The 22,954-nt window shown below is 43.0% G+C and overlaps 1 protein-coding gene across 1 annotated transcript in view; it reads right to left on the reverse strand.

The window, feature by feature from the left end:
* Positions 1 to 22,440, reverse strand: part of itga5 (integrin, alpha 5 (fibronectin receptor, alpha polypeptide)) — a 36,731-nt gene extending 14,291 nt beyond the window's left edge. Inside the window, exons 1-18 of the mRNA XM_023289758.3 lie at positions 22,016 to 22,440; positions 12,755 to 12,885; positions 9,058 to 9,158; positions 8,459 to 8,582; positions 7,398 to 7,459; positions 7,259 to 7,304; positions 7,052 to 7,177; positions 6,899 to 6,943; positions 6,609 to 6,652; positions 6,324 to 6,380; positions 5,662 to 5,714; positions 5,293 to 5,501; positions 3,773 to 3,964; positions 3,646 to 3,691; positions 3,156 to 3,269; positions 1,691 to 1,746; positions 1,110 to 1,267; positions 801 to 938 (exon numbers count right to left, since the gene is read on the reverse strand). Coding sequence (XP_023145526.2) covers positions 801 to 938; positions 1,110 to 1,267; positions 1,691 to 1,746; positions 3,156 to 3,269; positions 3,646 to 3,691; positions 3,773 to 3,964; positions 5,293 to 5,501; positions 5,662 to 5,714; positions 6,324 to 6,380; positions 6,609 to 6,652; positions 6,899 to 6,943; positions 7,052 to 7,177; positions 7,259 to 7,304; positions 7,398 to 7,459; positions 8,459 to 8,582; positions 9,058 to 9,158; positions 12,755 to 12,885; positions 22,016 to 22,224 — 1,911 coding nt within the window. The 5' untranslated portion in view covers positions 22,225 to 22,440. The remainder of the gene's footprint in view (positions 1 to 800; positions 939 to 1,109; positions 1,268 to 1,690; positions 1,747 to 3,155; positions 3,270 to 3,645; positions 3,692 to 3,772; positions 3,965 to 5,292; positions 5,502 to 5,661; positions 5,715 to 6,323; positions 6,381 to 6,608; positions 6,653 to 6,898; positions 6,944 to 7,051; positions 7,178 to 7,258; positions 7,305 to 7,397; positions 7,460 to 8,458; positions 8,583 to 9,057; positions 9,159 to 12,754; positions 12,886 to 22,015) is intronic.
* Between the last annotated feature and the right edge of the window lie 514 nt (positions 22,441 to 22,954).

The raw sequence follows: 22,954 nt of genomic DNA on the forward strand, positions 1-22,954 counted from the left end.
AAGGGTTTTGTCAGGTTTAAGGTTGATATTTCAGCCCAAGGTCTTGGTTCAGCAATGGACCACATCTTTCAGAGGCCCAACTGCTTTGATATCTAAGAAGGACATGAATGACAGGGTCTAACAGGAAAAAGAAGCACAACAGGATAGTGAAACAAATGGAGAAAGAGATCAAACTACACTGACTGCCATTCTCCAAATGCTCCAATCTGGTAGCTGTTGCTAAACTCACATGTGGTACATGCTGTGCCACAGCTGAAAAGTTGCCTGCACGTTTAGCCAGCTTCACTCACTGCCAGAGGAAAGCTGGCTAAAAGCCGAGAGATTTCAACCAGATGGGCAAGACGTCTGGCTGTGCCCCTCCCTGAAATATTAACCATCCTTCAGTGCTTGAGTCACCTGCATTGCGTAGTCATGCAGGCCAAGAAACTATTCCAACTGGGACAGGAAAACACTCCACTGTGCATATGCCTCACATTTTCATTTTGAAAACAGCTTTCCAGATCCTCTGGACATCTTCCCAGTGGAGTAGTTTAGAATTGTACATTAAAAAGAACAGATTCAGTCTTTCATCAGGGACAGGGGAGTCAGCGAGTAGTTGGCAACTGATACAAGGAATGATTAATCAGTGCGCTGGATTTCTTATCATCAGCTGAGAGAGAATGAGCTCAAGCTGTCTCAGAACCACATGTACAATATTAGTGAACATTTCTCAGTCATGCATTAATTTTAGCAGCCCTGTAGATCACTCCAGAGTAAGCTAGCTGTTCTGATTGGACAAGGGCTGTGGACGTAAATAGTACCTTTTGCTCAATGACATTGGTGGTCTGATAGTTGAGGATGGGTCGCAGGCCATGGGAGTCAGCTGCAGCCTTTGGATCCAAGCTGAAGTTCAAGGCCACAAAAATAGAGGAGAGTTTATCCCTGAACTCCTTCTCATCCTGCAGTTAAAGAAACACAAACAAGAGTTTTTATCAAATTCAATTTGTGCTCAAGATGGAAAGACGGTAAACAAGAATGACCCACAAATCAGTATCATCATCAAAGAATTACAGCTACAGTTTCATGCTTTTAAGACAATTATTAGAACCACTGAACCACAGAGGTCGTACTCGAAGGTAGATCTTGGTGTGGCTGCACACACGCTCGCCGTGCCGCACTCTCACACTCTTCTGGAGCAAGGGCTGCTGGGAATCCAAGAAGAGAGCTCTCTTCACTGCACCTTTCTGCTTGTGCTTAAGACTATCAAGCTGCACCTCCACCTGGAAATCTGGAACACATAACACACACAAATGAGCATTCATGGTTTGATGAATGTTCTTGAGTCACATAATGACAGGCTTGAACAAAGCCTCCATAAATATTCTGTAGTGCGCACATTGTAGTCAGTGTAACTTAAGCATAATGGCAGGGAGAACACTTGTATATGAAGGAAGGAGTAATTAGAGATAATAACTAAGAGTTGATATGGAAAAGGAGTGAGCACAGAAGAGGTTTGATCATTAAAGGTGGATCACAGAAGACATTTGGCACGCTGGACTCCCTTTTTTTGTCATAACAAAATCCGAAAATTTACATTACCTGCCAAAACACTTTAACCTACAGGCTGTTATGGATTTAAAACATTACCGTTGGTGGCTATTTGACATTTTTCTTACTTGTAATAAAGTGCAGATGTGGAAAATTGGCTCACCTAGGATGCCTGGTAGGTGCTTCCCCTCAGCAGATATGCAGAAACTTAGGTTGACGCTGGTTCAGACAGAAAGGACAAGGACATGATGAGAGAAGCATATTCATTTATGGCAGAGATTCAGTATAAACACACTGCACACACAAGACACCTCACTCGCCCTCACTTGTTCTCTCACTTTCACTCAGGGCCCACTTTTCTTGTGTCAGCTCCTTACATGGTTCACATTACAAGGCAAGAGGCATAATGGGACTTCCACAAATAATATGAAAAAAAATACAAAATGTCTGGAGACAGGCTGGCATCTGAACACTTTCAGCAGCCAAGTTGATAAATCAGCGCGTCTCCATTTCTACCCACAGCCCCCCCTCCACACACACACACACACACACACACACACACACACACACATACACACACACACACACACACACACACACACACACACACACAAGAAATAGCGGAGTTAAGAAGGGTGAAATTGAGCAACGACTCAGGTTTCAGTCCTGACCAGTCAATGGCTGCCTATATAAGCCTGTAGCTCTCTCCCATGACATCAGCCACACAACATGCCACTGCTGTCCAAGTCTGAAACTCCAAAAACCCCCAATCCTTTTACTAGTAACCCCACATAAGAGGCACAAAGCAAAGAATTGGAAGAAGTATGAAAGGAAAAAGGGAGAGCGTGTTAAAGAGGAAAAAAAACACAGGAAAGGGAAGAGAGGTGAAAAATGAGAAAGACACAAAGTACAAGGATCTTTTTTGAGAAGCAGTACTAAGTTCATGTCTGTGCTCCTGTTCCTGCACAACTGTGTGCGCACGCTCACGGGAGTCTACGTGTCCTGATGTTTCCCAGCTGTGTTCCACCACCAAACAATATCTCATTGAAAGCAACTGCAAAAACCTCCCAACCCCTCCCCTCCCGACCTCCCTCCCATTATGCCTTCTGCTCTCCTTTCACCCCCACCAAAAAACTCCTCATCACCAGGCAACGCAGCATAATCAAGACACATGTGTATACAAGAGTTTCCTTTATGGATCAGGATGTGGAGAAGGGGGAAAAGCAGACACATGAGCGCAGTGTCAACCATGTCGAACAGCGAGCAACCGTCGTCTGTTTCCTCTCCCCTTCTCTGGAGCTGCAGATTTGGAGGAGGCCAGAAGCAGCCGACAATGCTGCTATTCAGCATGTTATTTCTCTGCTCCTCAACAGAAGGAGTGTGATATGAAGACATTTTGAAAATAGGTCAGATAAGAGCTGTGCTCAGTATGAACTAATACCATGACTGCTGATGTGGAGGATATTCCTTATCAGAGCTTCCTGCCAGGATATCACGGTGTTTATGCATGAGGGAAATGGGGAAGCCCATCTTTTGGCAGTTGGGTCAAAGAAATACCAACAGTGCAGTTCTGCAGCAGGGTCAAAGGAAGCAGAGCGTTGGTCACAAGGGGTGATCTGAACACTCACCAGGAAACAGGAATGCTGGAGTTTCCATTATTGACCATGCAGTTCTTCTCTTCAGGGTTGATCATGGTGGGAGAAACTATCAGAGAGGCAGTGGTGTTGACTATTGGTCGGGATCTGTGGACAACAAAAACAATACAGACTGAAGACGCCATCATTAAACATTACATTTCCAATTTTACTGCTGAAACTGAAATAGTTTGACATTTTGGGAAAGCTTGTTTTCCTGTCAATACTTAGATGAGAAGATCAATACCACTTTTATATCTTTCCATTAAGCAGATGGTTAGCTCGGCATAGCTGAAACACAGAGCAGAGCAAGCGGTGTCTTCTCTGCTTTGAGTCTTCAAGTTTAGTGTAGATATTAAAGTAGCTTTGATTTTCTCATCTAACTGTGGGCAAGAAAGCAAATTAACTTGTCTCACAGAATGTTGATCTATTCATTTGAACAAAAAGACTGCATGATTGGAGGTTCTAATTCAGAAAAACATACCTATAGAGAACTGCCTTATTAACCCCAAAGGCACCAACAATGAGATCTGAGGAAATAAAAGAACACAATTGGAAAACATACTAAAACATAAAAATCTACTGATGGTTGTGTTTCTCAGCTCACTTACCTGGATAACCATTCATGTCCAGGTCCTTGGCACCTCTGAGGGCAAATCCAAAGCTGGCAGGAATAGTCCCAGCCGCCCATTGGCCCACAATCACCTGAGAAGGCTTTTCCCTGAGTCCTTCTGAGTATCCATTATAGATGTAGACCAGTCCCTGTCGATCCTCCCCTCCAAATGGACAGCTGATAGCCACATCTGCAAAGCAGCAAGCAGTCATAAAACATATTTGCTTAGGTTTTCTTTTACATAGGAATATCCCGATCAAGTTTTTTTGCACGATCAAAGTCATGTAATATTGTGTATCTGTTGATATGCAGAGTCATTTTTCGAGATTATACAAGCCGGTAAAAAGTCACTGTGATAAAGTATTTTGTGACACTTAATGACATCCAGTCAGCACACATTAGTTAAATCAAACTAGGATCAAATAGGACAGAGTCACAATACCCCAGTGGGATATGTCGCAGCTGCCCTTGCAACCCATATAATGTGTCCGTGGCTAAAACAGCAATATCAGCACAGAAGAAATGTCCAATTAGTTTAATCTGTATACTAAGTTAAATCAACAACTGATTCATAGTGCTGCATTTATTTTAAAAAATGATTACACTTTTCAATACTTCTGTGACAGTGGATGTAAGGAAATGATCAGATTAAGGGTCGTACCAATATCGATCAGTTAAAAATTGCCTTGGTCAGCTACATTTCCAACCCCAATATTAGGATATCCATATTTAAAGACGTAACGAAAATAAATTTCATGTCTTAGTAAAGCCAGGTTGCACTTTAGCCACTGGATCCCAGTGAAAAATGTAGAATTTAACAAAGAAAAAAACTAATATCAGAAGTTCATTCTCATAATAATTCTTATAGTCTGCAGCTTATGATGCTGTTTCAGTCCTTTGAGCTATATATGTTAACAGTTAGTCTCACTAGCTCTGCCCATTACTAACATGATTGGTTTAAAGAGATACCAACACCCAGAGCTTTTTACCTCCCTATAGCAGGATGATAATGAGCTACAGTCAGACCATTTTACACAGAACTATACCAGCACTACAGAATGGTCATAATTAGCAGTGAACATACAACTGAGGCTAATCTGAGTATCATTACTTTTGCTGGTATTTAGTCATAAACCAAAATTATGGGATCACCAAAGCTATTAGCCTTAATCCTTTAGAACCCACAAGTAGGTCAAGCAACCAACACTGCTGTCCCTGGAGCAAGAATGCTTTTTCCAGCCAAAACACTAAAATAAATCACATAAGCTGATATTGTAGCTCTCTAATTAAACAAAATAGGGGGAAAAAATCCATATTTATGACTTTTTTTTTTAACCAGATTTCCTTCTTTTCGTTGCTACTTTCTTTAATTAATTGGCACCCTGCAAAACTTTAAAGGCATGAGGCTGCTTCTACATATAATTTTATCACAAAAACTACTCTGTATCCCATTTAAATAAGAGGCAGAGACGAAAACAAATGTCTGTCAGTTCCCCTGCTATAATTCCCCATCCTTACCATTAAACCCATCCTGGTTCAGATCTCCCAGAGGTGCAATGGTGCTGCCAAATCTCCCAAACACCTGTGTGCCTGTCAGGTGAGGCAGGCGGAGCTCCAGGTTCAGAGGGCTTCGCTGTAGATAAACGTAGACTCGGCCCATCTCTTCCAGGCGACCGTCGGAGCCTCGGACCATGAGCATGGGAGCCCCCACCAGCAGGTCAACCATCCTGCAGTCAACAGAGGACGATCACTCCAACTCACTTAAGCTCAGACACGCTGACGCCTAAGGGTGCAGCTCTAATGTGTTGTTGATGGCATGCAATCAAGATTCTGCCAAGCTAATTCATTAGCGAGAACGTGAGAAAGAAACAGAGAAAACAGACTCACCCATCACTGTTGATGTCAGTTGTTGCCACTGCATAGCCGAAATATGACCCCATCTATGGACAAAAGTGTTTTCAGGACTTTAGCCAGTAAAAATCTAATTAACTAAAGGCAGAGTCAAGATTTGGTTGGTTCTTAGATCATCCAAAGACACTCATACTACTGCAAACGTGCTTTCTCTGTTATTAAAATACAGGAAGGCCTGACGAAAACACAAAGGCTTGATGGGTTTTACAGGTTAGACCCTGTTTGGGGCTGTCTGCTCTAGTTTTCTTTCATTTTTTGATTTCCCTTTTGGGATTTTCAGTCTAAGAAGCACAGACACTGCAGAAGTCATATGAATTACTGGAGTTTATGCAAATTCGCTTGTGATTTTATTTATTCAGCTGAGTCAATCATCACTGTTTAAACAAGCGCAGCACTTTTCTATTCCCAGAGCCATTTGCACAAATTGCAGCTGCACTTTCCCTTCAATAATTTAGCTTTACAGCGAACCACCAAAGAGACCAGAATCTAGTAAACAGAACATTGTACAGGAAATTATTTTTGCTTACACTGACTCGACAAATTAAGAGCACTTACAAGGAGTCGAGCAATGAAAACACAGAGAAAGTGGAGCATGAAGGAGCTTTCTATAGAGGGTAAAGAGGAGTTTCCAGACTCACCTGCTCACCAGTGTAGTTAATCATTGTTGTCAGATCTGTACCGTTCAGAATGGACACCTGCAACACAGCAAGCACATATGGCGAACATCTTTTTATAGGGTCTAATATAAGCACAGTCTCTGGTCAGGAATTTACTGCAAAAATAATTCTCACTGTGACAATATCGCCAAGACTGTTTTCATTCTCTCACTTTCCTGTATGAGTCCCAAGTCTAAAGCCCAAGCCTCCCATTCAAAAGACACTTAAATGAAAACCAAAATGAGAGTAATGATTAAGTGTCCTTACCGAACCATAGAGCATGAGTCCTTTTGGAACACCAGCCACAAAATCTGAGGAGTGCACAGAAAGATGAAGAAAGATTTAGCAGGGAAAGTATACATGTCAAGAACAGCAGGAGAATAAGAGCATTCCACAAAATTTCCAGCTCAGTAATTATGGAAAATATTGTAGTTGATTTCTGTTCATGTTATTTTGGTTGTAATATTTGCATTGCAATATAAATATCTTTATGTCTTTCACTTTCTGTACGCTTCACCGAACACTGTCCATGTGTGTAGCCTGTTTCGTTGACTTACCTTCTACCTGATCACCACTGAATTCCCCAACAGCAACAGAGTAGCCTGAAGAAAACACAAGAGGACAGACATCAGTTCTCTCAGCTTTCACAGTTGACAAATGAAGATACGTGTGAATGTGCATTCATCCATGTGTTAGTGAGCCTCTCTCACCTTGGTAGCTGTCATCGTGATCGGCCTGGACCTGCCTGGTCTGTATCTGACCATTCACAGCCTGCATAAAATAGCCTGGATAGTAAGCTTCGATAATGTCCTGCTTAGCAGCAGAGATCACCTGACCTAAAGTAAGAGAAAAACGGTCGGTTTAAAAGGACATTTGAAGATTGTTTTTTTATATCGGTCGATGTTCTTGCTACATACCTTGCCAAAAGTAGCTACCTGGACCTCCCAACACCACTTTACCATCCTGAAAGATAACATCTGTGAATTACTACAATTGCAAAAGAAAGTATTATCCCAGGAACCTGTGGTGATTCACGAACAGTTACATAGAGTTTACCATTGTGAAGTCGGCACTGAACCCTCCCTGACAGTAGCCTTGTCCCACCGGATCACTGAGTTCTGAAAATAAAAGAGTAGAGTGGTGCGTCGTGAATGACCTAACATCAGAAACCAGATTGTTGATTTTTCAAATTTACTGGTTTCAAAGTAGCAACAAATAATATTCAATTACAATAATGGAAACATATCCTTTCAAATTTTCTAAATAGTTACAATGAACTTTAAAACCGACCACTGGGTTCAGAATCATATCTTATCATTATTTATTTAAAAAATGACCAAAATGACACATTTTTTTAGAGCCAGAAACTGTAAGAACAAAAACATTTATTTGATTTTCATCTATCTGATGGTCCTTGAAGTACTCATCTATGACATGCCATTCATCAGAAAACGTAACCAAATCTAAGCTTCAAATTTTGATATTTCAACAAAAATATCACTTCATTGTACATGTACTCAAACCAGATTCTGTAAAATAAATAAATAAATAAATAAAATTCTGTCGACTTTGTTGAAACGCTGAAGCCATTCGCTGGAACAATAAGGCACCTGACAAAAATTCTGGGACTTTTCAGCTGAACTGGGCTGAACAGCAGGCTGTGTTTACACAGAGCAAAGATGAGAGAAACATGCAGACAAAATAAAAATTTAAGTAGTAATATATCTCTAGTATGTTGAGTTACTCTTTTCTAGTATTTGTACACCTATGGGACTTGGAAAAATGTTGTACATGTTGAATATCAATTCTTGCAGAATAAATAACCAAAAAATTCAGCTTTTGCTTTTTCTTTTTTATGATTCATAACATTATTACTTTCTTATAGTGTACACAGTTTGAGTACTCTCTACTTCTTGCCATGGCTGTGGTGTCTCCAAAGAGGTGTAGGACTTCAGATTGAAGTAAAAAAAAAAAGGAGCCCACAGTGAGTAAAATGTGTCAACAGCAAGAAACACCCAGAAACTGCTTGGGGTTCAGGGGGTTAATGTAAAGGCAGGCTATTTCTGTGAGGTAAGACATAAATGCTAATGACATATTTGAATAGAGGTGACAGTTACCTGTACGACAGGGAGCATACTCCACAAATTTGGTGAAATTATGGACTGAGAGGTAGCAGGTTCCTGTAGCATCAGAACGGGGGATATCCTTTTCAGTCCGCCACGAGTAAAGTGGGGCACAAGCCTGAGGTGCAAGAGAGGTGGAGAGGGGAAGGGAGGAAAAAGGGAGGAGATGTGTTGATGAACGTGGTGAGGTGGGAGATGTTTTTCCAGTTGCAACAACACCCTGGTGAACTCAGGAGGAGTCTCAGGCTGAGGTCAGTGCTACATCTGGAGCAGGGTAACCATGAAACTCAACCCCGGTCACAACCCGTACAATCAGACCAAACAACAGGCAGCTAGACTTTGATGTCACATGGCAGCACAAAAACATTTCTTTACGGTGTGTTGAGACTGGAGGTGAAAATTGGGCCTGAATGACAACAACTTAGTGGACAGTAATCTGAGAGACAAATTTCTAATAAAGAACATACACATTCCCCATAAATTCGGAGTGAGACATCAGTTGAAGTAAAAAGTGTCACTGGTGTGCAGCAAGCCTCAAACTCCATTTCTCCTTTTCCCAACCCCTACCTATATCTCTGAGAGAGTCACCTTACCAGAATTGTGTCACCGTGTGAACGCACAGTGGCGCCGAACCATTGGTGAGACTTGAAATCCACCTGGTGTTCTGTGTCATTCAGCAAGACGACACGATCTCCTGGGAAAAAAACACACACAAACAAAAAAAAACCTGAGTTATAGCAGTGCGATAAAACGTGCATTCCTTGAGCTGGACCTCAAGTATCCTAATTCTGCCTTCCCCTCCCTCCCTGGCTCTTATAAACATCTGTACAATTGGCAGATAGCAGACTTTAAGACTCCAGTTACATGGTTTTTCATGCAAAGATAATCAGGGTGACAATTTGAAAAGACTGGAATCCGCTACCAGGCAAGTGTTCAGGAGATAGGGGGTTATCTCAGCTTGGTCAGGTTTGGACTGGACTGGCCTGGTTTAACCCTGCTGACCCTTTGCTCTGTTTGACCACCTGGCCAGTAATGCTGATCTCCCACTTCAACGCTTTGACAGCAGCAGGTGACGTGACAGATGGTGTGGGGAGTCAGGTTTAAACACAACTTTATTGGAAGACAGATGTTACATCTGAGCTGCAATAAAGAATGAAATGCAAACAAATTGATTAGGCAAGGGATCCACATCCCGACCATATAGCTCATATCAGTCTCCGAGTCTGAGCTGACATCTGTAGGGGAAAGTCCAAATATGAGTTCAAGATCAATAACATCCCCTCTTTGCAGACTCATTTCTTCTGTTTAGACTATGTCAAACCACAGGCTTGTTGCAAAAGAGAAGAGCAGCATCTGCCAGAAACTGAGCCCTGATAGATATTGTTGGAGATCATGCTCTGCGTGGATGTGAAGAAAGAAGGCTGAGCGTCGGGCCTCTACATCCATCCATGCCTGTCTGCCTCTATTCTTAACTTCTAGCCAACTAGGCAGCCTGGAGCTGAGGGTGAAGGCCTGCTCCGTGTCTTTGTGGAAACAGCGAAGAGGCCGTGGTCCAATCAAAACATACACACTCCAGCCTGGCTTCCTCACTGCAACTTCCCAGTCATCTCTGTTCAGGCACATACTCCACTCTCCCCCTTCACTGTTTTCATTTTCAACATTATCTCCATTTTCCTATTCCTTTTTCTGACACTATCTCACCCAGCTCTCCATGTCTACACAACCTATTCTCTTCTTTGCTCACAGGGAGCGCTGCCTCCCTTAACCCAAGACGATAAGCAGAGAGATTATAGTTTTTTAATAACCTGACTGTATTTCTGCTTAATCTCCATCTCTGGGCTTTTCTGCTGACATTATTTATCGAGGGTCAACAGCAGCCAGCCCAGCACTAAGTGTTCAGAGGAGTGAAAAGCAGCGCTTTAGCCGCAAAGGCAATAACATGAGCAGCACTTCAAACAGCTCCTTATAAGCCTGTTACTTTAACTAATCTGCCTTAGCTGCGTGGTATTTTTACTCAACATTTTCATAACAGGGAAAGTTGTTTGGTTAAGTCAAATCCACCAACCAAAGGTTGAAGCCCAACAGCGACTGTGTTGATTTGAATCATGTTACCACGGCAACCAAGAGACGCAGTGGAAAAGTCCTCTTGTAATTCATACCGCATAACTGCGAAGAGCGGAAGCACATTATCGTAAACGCCTATAGAAGCTCAGTGAAGTTCTCACATGGCACCATTAGCTCCGTGTCACCATAATGGGTGATGAAAAGTTCTGTTTGTTGTCTGCGAGGCGACTGAAGACAGCCAGCTAGAATCACGTGGAAGTGAAAATAGAGATTCACAGGCTAGATAAAGGGATACCTAGAGACGGGTGAGATGTCATCTGACCAAAGTCCCGCTGGGAGGCAGAATAGTGCAGTGTGCTGACGTGACGTGGTGCCAGGCCTGGTCTCTCTCTGGGGTCTGGAGTACGTTCATAGACTCCACTTTGAACAGTGTGTGAGTGGAGCCATTAGAGCTACTTATTGTAAGAGTGTGTGTATTTTTGTGCGTGACAGTGGGGTGGAAGACAAATGGCCAAATTCACTCATCACATCAGCTGCCCCTGTGGGAGTACAGACAGTGGGGGGACTGAGTCGAGGAACAGGGCTCTGGTTTCTCCCCTCTTTCCTCCTCCCATCCTGTATGTGCCCTCACGGACCCTCCCTGCTGCCCCCAGTCCCCTGTCGTCCTCTCAAATCCATAGACAGGCTCTTATCTCTATGGAAGAGGAAGTGGATGGGAGGGGGGCCCTGTGTCCACTTTGACCCAATTAGTTCGTCTAATTAAGAGGATCTGTGGCCTGTGGGTCAGAGCTCAAACACACCAAGACACAGGGAGACCTCTGACACCACTTTGATTTAGGAATACACCTACTGAAAGCCATCTTTTATGCAGCCCTTATAGTGGAAAAAATCACTGAATGTCTCTTTATTGCTCTAGCCTTTACTATCAGAATTGGCAAAGAAAGCACAGGCAAAGCTACAGTAAGTGGATCGCAGCAGTAAATGTCATCCGTGTAACAGCTGTTTGTCATAGCCGCATTTGCATGCAGATGTCAATGTATTGAGTGCTGCTCCGCTATGCAGCAGCTCCGCCGTGATCCAGATGTCAGAACTGGCTCTGGCACTCTAATCGGCTGCCTTCAAAGCCTTTTTCAAAATATGAAGGACACTGTCTGACAGCCCAGGGGACTAACCTTGACCGCAAGGCCTCGCTGCTTGTGCATGACATCACTCGATGTGGCCTTTAGCCAGCACCGATGGATGCTCAACACATTTCATGTTGCAAGAAAAGCAGTGCAAAAATAGTAGCGCAAAGGGTACCAAGCAGCAGTGTCCAATAAAAGAATGTTGTTTTACTGGGCTTGTGAAACACTCAGTGGAATATTTCTCCCTGTTTTGCATTGTGGACTGTAAATTTAAGTTGGCCCACAATGCACATCTTTGATTTCTCAGGAAAGAAGCCAAAAATGACGCAGTGAGTGACCCTCTATAAGTGCAATTCACTCTGTGTGTGTGTGTGTGTGTGTGCGTGCATGCATGTGTGTGTGTCTGTTTTCATTCTAAAAGCTAGTAACTTTTCACTTAGAGTGCCCTTTTCTTCACTTTGCTCCATTGTGCAAAATAGGCTGATGGCTATTCTGTCAACACACTGAAACATGAATCCATTCATTAAACAACCACACGGACTTCCTCATGTTCCTTTAAACCACTTAATTTGGATTCAACTGGAGTTCTTTTGTCAAGGCTGGCAGTGTCTGTCTCACCTGTCATACAAACAGGATATTTCTTTGTCTGACCTATTTGTTTACTGGTTGCTTATCTCCCTATGCCTCCTGAGGCAATGCAGCACAAACATGACCTGGAGGAAGGAAGGAGTATCCTCCAGACCTCTTCAACACCCCATTATCCTTTTCATCCCCAAAGAGAGGACACAAACAGGAAAAAAAGAATCCTCCTACGTCCAGGAACCACTGTAGTCAACAGCAATGAAGTGGAACAAGTGACGCCTGATCCAGAAAGGAAATGCTCTGACGGCTGCCAAAGTGTACAGAGAAGCAACAAAGCTCGGACAGCTAAAGAGAATTCAAACACCATCTCCAGTTTCTCAACCTCTTGAACAACCAAGTGATAAGACAAAGGTGGTATCGGTTTCACAGCAGAGTTAAAAATCACAAAGAAAGCAGATCTGAGGTCTTCCAAACAGCATATTAACGCACTGCTTGTTTGTGTGTCAATCACAAGGCTTACCTTCAGGATCAAATTCAATCGGGTGGCAGTCTGATTGCCTGAGGCTCCATGGACAGTAGAATACGGATCCTCCTTCTGTAACGTTGGCCTGCCTCGTGTTGGCCTTGGGGGCTCCTATCACCACACTGGCACTGTGAGGGAAAGAGACCAAGAAACAATTTGTAAGCTGCAAACCAAATGATACGATTCCCAAATAACAACACTAAAACTCAACTATTAGAAACCTGAACTTCTTCATTAAATCAGTCGGTTTGTAGCTCTTAGCCTGGCCTCAGTTAAAAAACTGCATTCCAGGCCTCCCACCCCGACAGCTTTAAACATAGCGCAGTACGCACATTTTACTGCCTAGCGAGCTGTATTCTGAAACTGATGCAAAACACTTTACTAGCACCGTTTTACATAATCCTATACAATCACTGGAAACTGCTGCTATGACATGTGCACATGTGATGTTCACATTCACTCCACCTGCTTACAGTCAGACACACAAAAGAGAAACACTTGCATGGTCACACAGGCTCCCCTGTGGCCCCGATTCAATAGGAAAACAAGAAAGCAGACAGGCTAAGTGGAGTCACACTCTTGTTTCTACAGCTGTGATGCTAAACATCAGAGTCCTTGCAGTTACACTGTACAACTACAGAAAGGGCAGCCAACCACTTGAACAGACAGTGAGAGAAGAGTGAAGTTACAGGTGCACCAGGGAGTAAAAACACAGAGGACAGACTTCAGAGGATGAATAAAAAGCAGAGTCATTGTATATAAATGGAGACAAGCAAGATTTTGGACAAGGATAAGTTGAGGAAAAAAAAAAACAAGAAGATAATGTGTCTTAAGTGGATGGTTTAGCCATTACCTCATTGTGGACCCACTTGACCCGACAAACATCACAGACAAAGTTGTAGGCATTGATGTGGGTAAAGGAGGCATGGGACCATTGAGTCCAGACGGTGTCTAGGGGGCTTCAAAACAGGAAGAGTACACCCTTTCCTGCCCCAGATCTACCAATAGTGCATGAAAGTTTAAATTTTGGCTAAACTTAGCATCCTGCCCCCAGGGGTAAGTACTCAGCTGGGTCCAGAGGAAGAACCAGCATGAGTCAGACAGCAGTTAAAACATGCGATATTCCGAGGCCTTGTAATCCACCCTAATTAATCCCACTGAACCTATCTATTACCTCAGAGGACAAACTGCAAAAAGTTATGGGATGACTTATGGAGGAAATCTAACAGAAGTGATCCAGGGTGCGTTGGTGGTCGATACAAAGCCTTCGAATCATTTCAACATCTACGGTTTGAAAAACACACAACTGCGGAAGGACAAAGAAAAGGCAGGAAAGCAGGAGGTGTGAGTTTAATCTTGCACTGTTAGTGTAGTCTTAATACCTCAGAAGAGATAAAGCACAATGCCAATTCTAAATGTGGAGCAGAAACTCCCAGTTTTTGTTGGAAGAGGGAAAAAAGAAACAAACCAGTTCAACTTGGAATGGAAGAAACAGTGTCCCCCCTTTTATTTCTGACCACATGTGCAGATGCAGGAATATCCCTGCAGAGCTACAGAGCTCCACCTGGACAATAATCTAAATCACAGAGAGGTTTCCCGGATCCTCGGCTGAAGATCTCACTCTTACCAGCTATAAACTCTCACACTCAAATATTGAAGCAGTTAGTAAATATTTATCACTAGTAGACCACATTCCCTTAATCACCTTTTCAGCCTTCCAAATCTATTTGCGGGAAATAAATTTCAGAAACTCTAAGCACAATTTCCCCCCATTTCAGTTTGCAAATTCTCCTGGACAACCAGGCTGCCAAAGTTTCCAAGTAAACAAAAGGGCAAATACTGCTTTGGCTAAGAATGAACTTTTAGAAATAATGTGCAAGCACATGTATGCAATAAATGACACCAGTTGTACATGCACACAGTATCAAGACCAAGGAAACTGAAAGCCACAGCATCTTTTGTTGAATCGGATCTGAATAGAATCCAGCCATAGTTGGTCATGGCATCTTTTCCAAGGGGAAAAAATACAGGAAATAACAAAACAAGCAGATCAGACTTTAATCAGCAAGTTGGCAGTTTAAGCTGCTTTTCACTAACTTACACTGATGCATGCAGATGTGCAAACACAGATTGATAGCAATCAGTAAATGAGGAAGAATTAACATTTAATGGGGCTTTATCTGGGGAGGATCCGTCTACTTCTAGCTGACATTTCCCCGCCTCTATACTGTATCTGCTAGCTGGGAGCTTTTGTATCATTAGCATTTAATGAAGCTCAAACTGCAGTCGGCTGAGTGCTGCATTACAAATTCCTTTGTGAGAGAAGGGGCTCTTGGAACGGGTATGCAAAAATATGTAATTAGCAGGGGGCGAGCAATCCACAGCTGTTCAGCTGAAGGACAGACATGCTCATGAGAAGGGCTGTTTTCATGCTACAGTGACTAAAGAGTGAGTACATAAAAGGCCTAAAAATTAATGTTTTTAAACTGTTTTTATCTGTATTTTTTTTAACAATTTACTGTTATTTTACAGATTTTTCTTGTTTTGTTAAATTACAGATAATATCTAGGAAAATCACAGAAAATGAGTATTAATTTACACTTTAACCGTACATAGACAAAAACTTGCTCAAACATCAAAATCAAATGTCAACATCAAAAATCTCTACTTTTCTCTTAAAGGTAATTTGTTTTACAACATTTGACTGTAAAATTGCATTATTCTCTTACTATATTTAAAGCAGTAAAACATATAGCTGTTTCAAAAATGTTTGCCATTGTTTGAAAGTAAAACAGTGTATACTTGGGATTAATACATTGCTTTTATGTTAGAAAAAAGTTATAATGTACATGTTGGCTTATAAATACTGTACATGATGTTTGCATCAAAAGTTACTTCTTGTTGTGCAATAATTGACTGAGTGAGTCACACACTGAATGAGTGTGTTTAACTCAATTTAAAAACAATATTAATATCAGATAATTGCTGTTATTTTCATATTTTTTACAGAATTCCACAATTTTCTAATGTAATTTTTTTGGCACCTTTGCTGCCAGATTTCACCATGTTTTTGCGGACTGTTTTGTTTTTTGTTTTTTTGTTTTTTACAGTGTAAAGCAACACCATCACAGGTTTTATAGGAGTCACTGTGCACGCGCTGACAGATGTAGCTCAATTTGCATCTAAAAACGAATAAGAAATTCCTTCTGATGCTCTCGACAGGTTTCTCTGCTCATTCAGATGCTTTGGCTACTGGAGAATTCAAATAATCATCATCTGGTCATTTCTTAGTTTCATGTCGTTTTGTACAACTAGCCAACCCATTTCAGCAGGGAGAGATTTCAGCACTGTCCTAGTGGGGAAAGCAGGGAGCAGATGAAAAGCATTAGCGGCTTCACCATGTCCCACCAGCTACCATAGAGCAGCCACTAATGATCTACACCACCCAGCTGACAATTAAGCATTAATTAAACTACTGTAATTGATTTAAGCTGCAAGTGAGGAATGTGTAAACAACTGCTTCACTGTAACCGAAGTCTGGGTTTGTCTCATTTGAAGGTCAAGCAATCAGGGGACAATCTACAAAAAATATCTCACCACACCATAATTGCCAGACTGTAGCCGCTATTTTATGTGGGGTTGAGAAATTAAGGGTGATGCAGAGTGCTGGAACTTGCTGATTGTGCGTAGCCATGGCTAATATGGTTTATGATGAGGTTACAGAGGGAGGTTGTCAGCGGGCAAATTCCTCCATTGCTCCCTCCTATTCGGCCCAGCATTTCCCCCCTCCTAGTCCACATTTAATTGTCTTCCACCCAGCTGCAAGGCTGATGTCACTTGAACACTATTATAACAGATTTAAGCTAGAAAGAGGGGGGAAAAAATCCACAATCACACTTGTTAAGCCTGCCAGTGCCGGCTGCAGTTACCATCTGCAGTCATAAACACGGCTCAACAAATGCTGTGGCACATATGCAAGGGAGGAGGGTGGCTTTAAAACAAAACAAAAAAAAAAAACCACCAGTGGCCTTCAAACTTCAGCAACACCTAAGTAAAACATGTACGGTTCTCTGTGGAGTTCGCACGTAGCTATCAACACATACTTAAACTCTGGAGTGGTTCCATGTCAGTGAAAAGAACTCAGAGCAGTGACCTGATCCAGCCAGAGGCAGCTCTTGACCTGCAGTGGAGGAATGAAGCCAAAATGCAACAAACATCACCAGCAGATTCAAATGACACCAGATCAATAGGAGTAGAATACAGAGTTGAAACGTTCAACAAACACATGTATAATTGGATGACGTCATTCTTTTGCAATATTGATTTTTCAGGGCATGCATGACACTTAAGAGTGAGATCAGCTGAATGACAATGAAATGAGAAGTACAAGTAATGCCCAGTGACTTTATTCTAGACCACATGGAGCCAGAGTCTTGCGTCCTCTCAGAACCAAGGCCAGACAGAAGCTGTTCGAGTCCTTACGGCTGCCATATGGATGATGGTCCATTCACACACCACATAGACACATGCTGTCAGTGCTGCTTTCCAGGAGCCTGAAGATGATGAGAGTAGCAGTGCCTGCTGGGATGGCGTGTGCTGACTACAGAGCGTCTACTGTGCTGAGCCGAAGCCACGTTTTTCAGTTGCCGGTCAGATGGTACTGCAAGTTGCAGCGCTGGAAAAAAGATCTGCATGTTGCTCTACAAGCCCGGAGCAAGTTATGTCTTTTATAACAATTTATAGACATTTCCGCATCCCAGATCTGACTTGAAAAGGAGCCATTGAGATCTGAACCAACCGCTGATGATAAGATAAACAGTCCAGTCTGTCGAGGATCTGATCTTGTATGACAGTAAAACCGCTTCCCCTCATGTCTCAAAAAGATCGTAGTGCCGGGCAACAGGTGGCCTGGAAATTACAAACACTGATAGCTAAGGTAGCCAGACAATATTGTTTATTGTCACACTGGAAAAATGTGCGGACATCCAGAGGCAGTTTGAAATAATAGTTTAGGCTTTATGATTTTACGCTTCTCTGCCGCTGGGTAGGAGCTACTATTCTGTTAAGGGAATCAGCAAGTTGACACCGAGTTGATTTAGCGATCATTGTTTTTTTCCTACCGACCTTTCAACAAGCTGCGATCATTTCGCGTTCTGCCACCCTTATGGGTGCTCTCAGACTTAATGTGGGAAAACCAGCAGCTGCTTTGTTAAAACCACCAACCTGTCGAGTTATTTCACAAGTGGCAAGTGAGAAATTTGAAACATCCTGCCTCTAGTGCAGAACATCAAAATGACTCGTGGTCTCGACTATGCATTTTCTCATGCCAAACTGTTGTCCACCCCCCTACCGCTGTTACCGCCCCTCTTTCACAGTCTTACTGCCCTAAAATCCTGCGGGGAGTTTAACTGTCGGCAGTTCACACCTCTGCACAATGGCCACATCAGGGGGTCCAGAGCTCTCACCTCAAGATAGAGAGGCTGTTGTATTAAACATGGCGACGATGGGGGGGGGGAGGTTGCAGCTGTTGGAGCACTTTGCCTCCACACACCCCAACCCCTGCTGTTCCCACACATGCATATACACAAACACGCATTCATAACCAGGAATGGCTGAGGGTTTTGTGTTATTTCCATCTCAAATATTAGAGTAGACTTCTAATTTAAACTTCACCCAGTAGAATCTCACATTGCACAAGTCAACAACGGTGTCACAGACTTATTGCCAAATAAAGGATGGCCTTTATCAAATTACCACCACTGTGAGTCATATTGTGACCCAGGGGTTAAAACAAACCAGCCTGGCTTGCAGTCAGAGATTAAATCTAGCAAAGCATGAGTCAGGACGACCCTGACCAACAGCCAACTCCATTCCAAAGTAGACGTGACGTCCTCGGGGCATTCCCAAACCAGCACAGCAGACGTGACAGCGAGGGCCCTTTAAACCCGTCATCACCATCCACACTGACATCTTTTTCCAGTGAAACACACACAAGCTCATTATATGAAGCCCGTTTAACCAACAGACCTGTAAAAGCTAGAAAGGCGCTTTGTTGCCTGACTGCAGTTTAACAATGCTCGGTATATCCAGACTGACCTTTACAGGAACAGACATCAATGTTCCCAGCACACCGGCCTCATTATCATAGGTGCATGCACCATTCGACAACAGAATATTAAAGCAGCGTTTCAGAGGGCCAATAAATTAAGAAAGAAATTGTTAGAGCTGCTCTGATGGAAAACAGTAAACAATTTCTGCCATCACACAAAGGGCCCCTTTGTCTGCACGCAACAATGAGAACCTGGATGAAGAAACGCTTGGCAATCCAAATATACAAGCCGCGCTCCCGCAGCTCAAACTCTCACTGGTTTTATTTAGAAACAGGTCCACAGAAAAGGACACCAGCGAAAACAATAACAGAAATCAGACTGGTCGTATATGGAGAGGGACCTCAGCATAGAAACAGAGAAAACATTGGAGCTTTAGAGGCCAAAAGAGACCCTGATCCAATGTCAATATTAGTTCAACTCTAACCCTGTTTGAGAGGGTAAACTCCAGGAGAGTCACCTACACGGACCGGCTGACCTTGGCATGCGCTCGTCACGGCCAGACCATCGGCACGCTAGCGCACATCACCCAAACACATGTACCTGTCTTTTCATACACTCCAGGCCAGGTCTGTTATTATTTACAGCCGCTGACCTTTGGCCTTTTCTATCTCAGTGCGATCCACTCCCTTATCCCTGCCTGGCACCGGAGAGTCAAAGAGGAGTCACTTACTGCTGTTTGATTATTAAGTGTTTGAGAAGAGAGTGAGTGTTTGCGGCCCATGTAGAGGAGGGTGTGTGTGTGAGGACATGGACCACCAAACACTGTGAAAAGTTCATCTTCGCTCACCATGGAAAAACATACACTCACAACAGGGAACCATACATCCTCCTGCCCTTCCTGTGTGCATCTGACAAGTTTGTCATACACAGTTCACAGACACTATCCTCAGGCGTTCTTCCATGGTGGGCCATCTACCAGTGTCCAAACTCTATTTTATTACATCAGGCCTAAGGGCACGACAGACCATAACATATAAACCCATTGTCGCGGATCGGCATCAACATGGGAGAAAGTAAGCCTTTGTATATGCAGGCCTGACAGGCACATTTATGGCTGGGATCTGTTTTATTGTCTCTGCATCTACATCTGCCATTGGATTCATTCTGCAGTCTAGCCAGTGATGAACACATATCTGTCCAAAAGCTGAAACTGTTTTAGGTACAGGGCTGGAACCAGGCCCTCAGCAGCTCATCCTACCAAGAAGAATCTCACAGTGCAACCCTCCACTGACCTCACTGGTTTTCCAGCTACTCCCCCACATCTCCAAAATGTGGGAGATGATGATGTGATGGCAAAACAAGAGATAACAGAAACTCATTTCATGTGTCCACCAATATGTTTTGATGGGTTAACTTCTAAGAAAATGTGGATGAGAAGTGGTTGATACATGTGGTCTACAGATAAAGCGATGAGTCATGGTCTTAAATCTGCTCTCTCATGCTTTGTTTTGTTTAACATTAGACTTCTACATACATATCATCAGGAGGAAAATTACAGGGCAACCATTTGTAGGAAGCTGCTTTTCAACATTATTCTTGCTTTGTACATACAAACCATTGTCTCATCTCCGCCCCCGCGAGCAAAGGCGTCTCAACTGTAGAAAAGTTTGGATTAAGTCATCGGTGAGATGACGTCTACTGTGTCTGACGCTTAATGGGACCAGGAGAGATGATGGGGAGAGGGGCTAGACAGTGGGGGAAGGTCTGGCGATGGATGGATTAAAAAGCCCTGCAGAATGACATCAGCATACGAGGAAATAAGGAGGGGGATGTTGGACAGAGAGAAGAGGGGTCTGTGCATACAAGCTTCACGTCCTAAATCATACTGTTCTACTGAAGCCCCTGCTTCCCAGGCTGAGAAATTAAGACCAATAGCAGCAGGCTTTTAAAGAGACAGCGAGGGCCAGAGAAGAGGGGGGGGGGAAATCTCTCTTGTCTGAGTGTCTGCCGTCCAGGGAAGTAGGGAGGAGAAACAGGGAAACTAAAGCTGCTGCTGGCGGCCCACTCGGCACAAAGCCCTTTCTCAAATCCCAGCATGCTGGCTGGTGGAACAGCGGTCCGAGACGCCGCTGGCGCTCAGCAGACACAGACTCAGCCAGGAAGTCTGATTATGTCTGAAGCCTCGACTGTGGCTACATAATTTTTTGTTAATGATTATTGCGATTACAGGGTTTGGTCTGGGGCTCACCAAAATATACCTAATGGGGAGCAACACAAATACAGAACTATCAGCAGCCAAATTAACCCATGTCTTGCCTTTTTTTTGGCATCCCAGCTGATACAAAGTCTATATGATCCTAGGAGAGTAAGGAACCCCTCTCCCCATATTATATTCTGCACAAACTACCATGACATTAGAACTGACCACAGGCATGCATTCATGAGTTTAAGTTCCAAAAATGTCTGATGCCAAAAGCTCCTCAGGAAGAATGCTGAGACAGTCCCTGCATGCAGAGTGTCACCAGGATCACATCCCCACTGGGACAGGGAGCATCACAACCAGCAACCAGCAGCTTTTCATACCAATAAGATGTGAGTGCTAAAGGTTGCAGTGAGCAGATTTCTAAGGCGAGGTCAGATTTAAAGGTCAAAAATAAATGCCATTTTGTGGAACAATGAGATTAGGATTTGAGAGAGACTCCACAATGTTCTGATCTTTGTTTGGGTTCATTACTTTTTTTGTGATGAAACAGCCACTCTTTTATATTGGCATTATTGAGTCTTGACTTCAAGAGCAGTTTAGAACACAAATGTAATTTCCTGGATGTATTCCATTACAGTAAGTTGTGCGCACGCTGAGGGTGTGCGCTGTGCGTAAAACGTGCGTCCTGGGTGGACAGAATATACACAAAACTCCGATTTAATGTCAGAGCCAAAACAACAACCCGCAAATGAAACGTGTTGGAAGAGTGCTTCCCATTGGAAACTTGCTCTGTTACTTTAACAAGGGAGCTGTAAATGTTCTGAAGTTTGCCAAAAAACCTCCAATGGAAAGTTTGCACAACATATTTGCGTACAACTGGGTATTGTGAAGTACCCAAATAAAATTAGGCACAAATGTTTCAGAATTTAAATTAAAATATTTTCTTGTTCTAAATTAATCATGTAACATTTAGGGAAAATGTATTTCTCAGTATTAAAGACTCACCTAGCAGAATCAGACAAATAAAAGTCAACAGCATATCCGAAGTAGCTCCCTTTAGGTCCGCTATACACAGCTGGGTCCTCCACGTCCAAGTTGAACGCCTCGCAGGCAGGCTGAGAAAAAGTGAGTAATACCCCGATGATACAAAGGAATGAGAGGGCGAGAGAGGCTGCTGTCCCCGGCGTCTTTGCGCGAAATCGTTCCAAGCCCATTTTTCAGAATAAATAAATCCTCTAAAGTTTGTTTTGAGTAGCGAATGTGTCCAAATGTTCTAGTCCGCAGATGAAGGCTGAAAACAGTGGGAGAATGTGGCTAAAACTGCATCCCTGCAACTCTAACCGGCCAGTATCTCATTAATGCTCCGTCAGCTCCTCTGTGCGTCCTCGCTCTTCTCTCGGCTTCTCTGTCTGCGTCTCTCCAGACCCACGCCTTCTCTGCTCACCTAATCATGACACACGGGGCAGGGAGTTCCCACAACCGTAACAAAGTTTGGAAGAGGAGGAGCCTGTGATTCCCTTAAAAAAAAAACTTCGGAGGGGGAACTTCTCATCCACTAACCGAGCTAGAATATGTTTACTAATGTGGTCACTTTTATCAGTATCACCAAGATTATTAGCCAAAAGAACAATGGAACAAAATCCTCCTTTTGATTTTATCTCCCAGGTATCATGACCTGTTGAGACCAAAGTTGATGTAACAGTAGACAGTTTGATAGGTGACAGAAAGGTCAGTTAAACTTACAAAATGTCATGTTTTGCTGTTTTTGTTCATGTTTACAACTTGTTTTGAGTGTTTTTTCCCCACAAGCTGGTTGCTCCACTTCCCAAATTTACAACTCCTTCTTCAGCCACTCTTTAAACTCAATGTGTGATCCATATGTATTTCTATCTAATTACAACGTTTATCCAATTTGGGCAATTGATGTCCTCTAGCACGCTTTGT

This window comes from Amphiprion ocellaris, chromosome 8, assembly GCF_022539595.1.
Source record: "Amphiprion ocellaris isolate individual 3 ecotype Okinawa chromosome 8, ASM2253959v1, whole genome shotgun sequence".
NCBI lineage: Eukaryota > Metazoa > Chordata > Actinopteri > Pomacentridae > Amphiprion > Amphiprion ocellaris.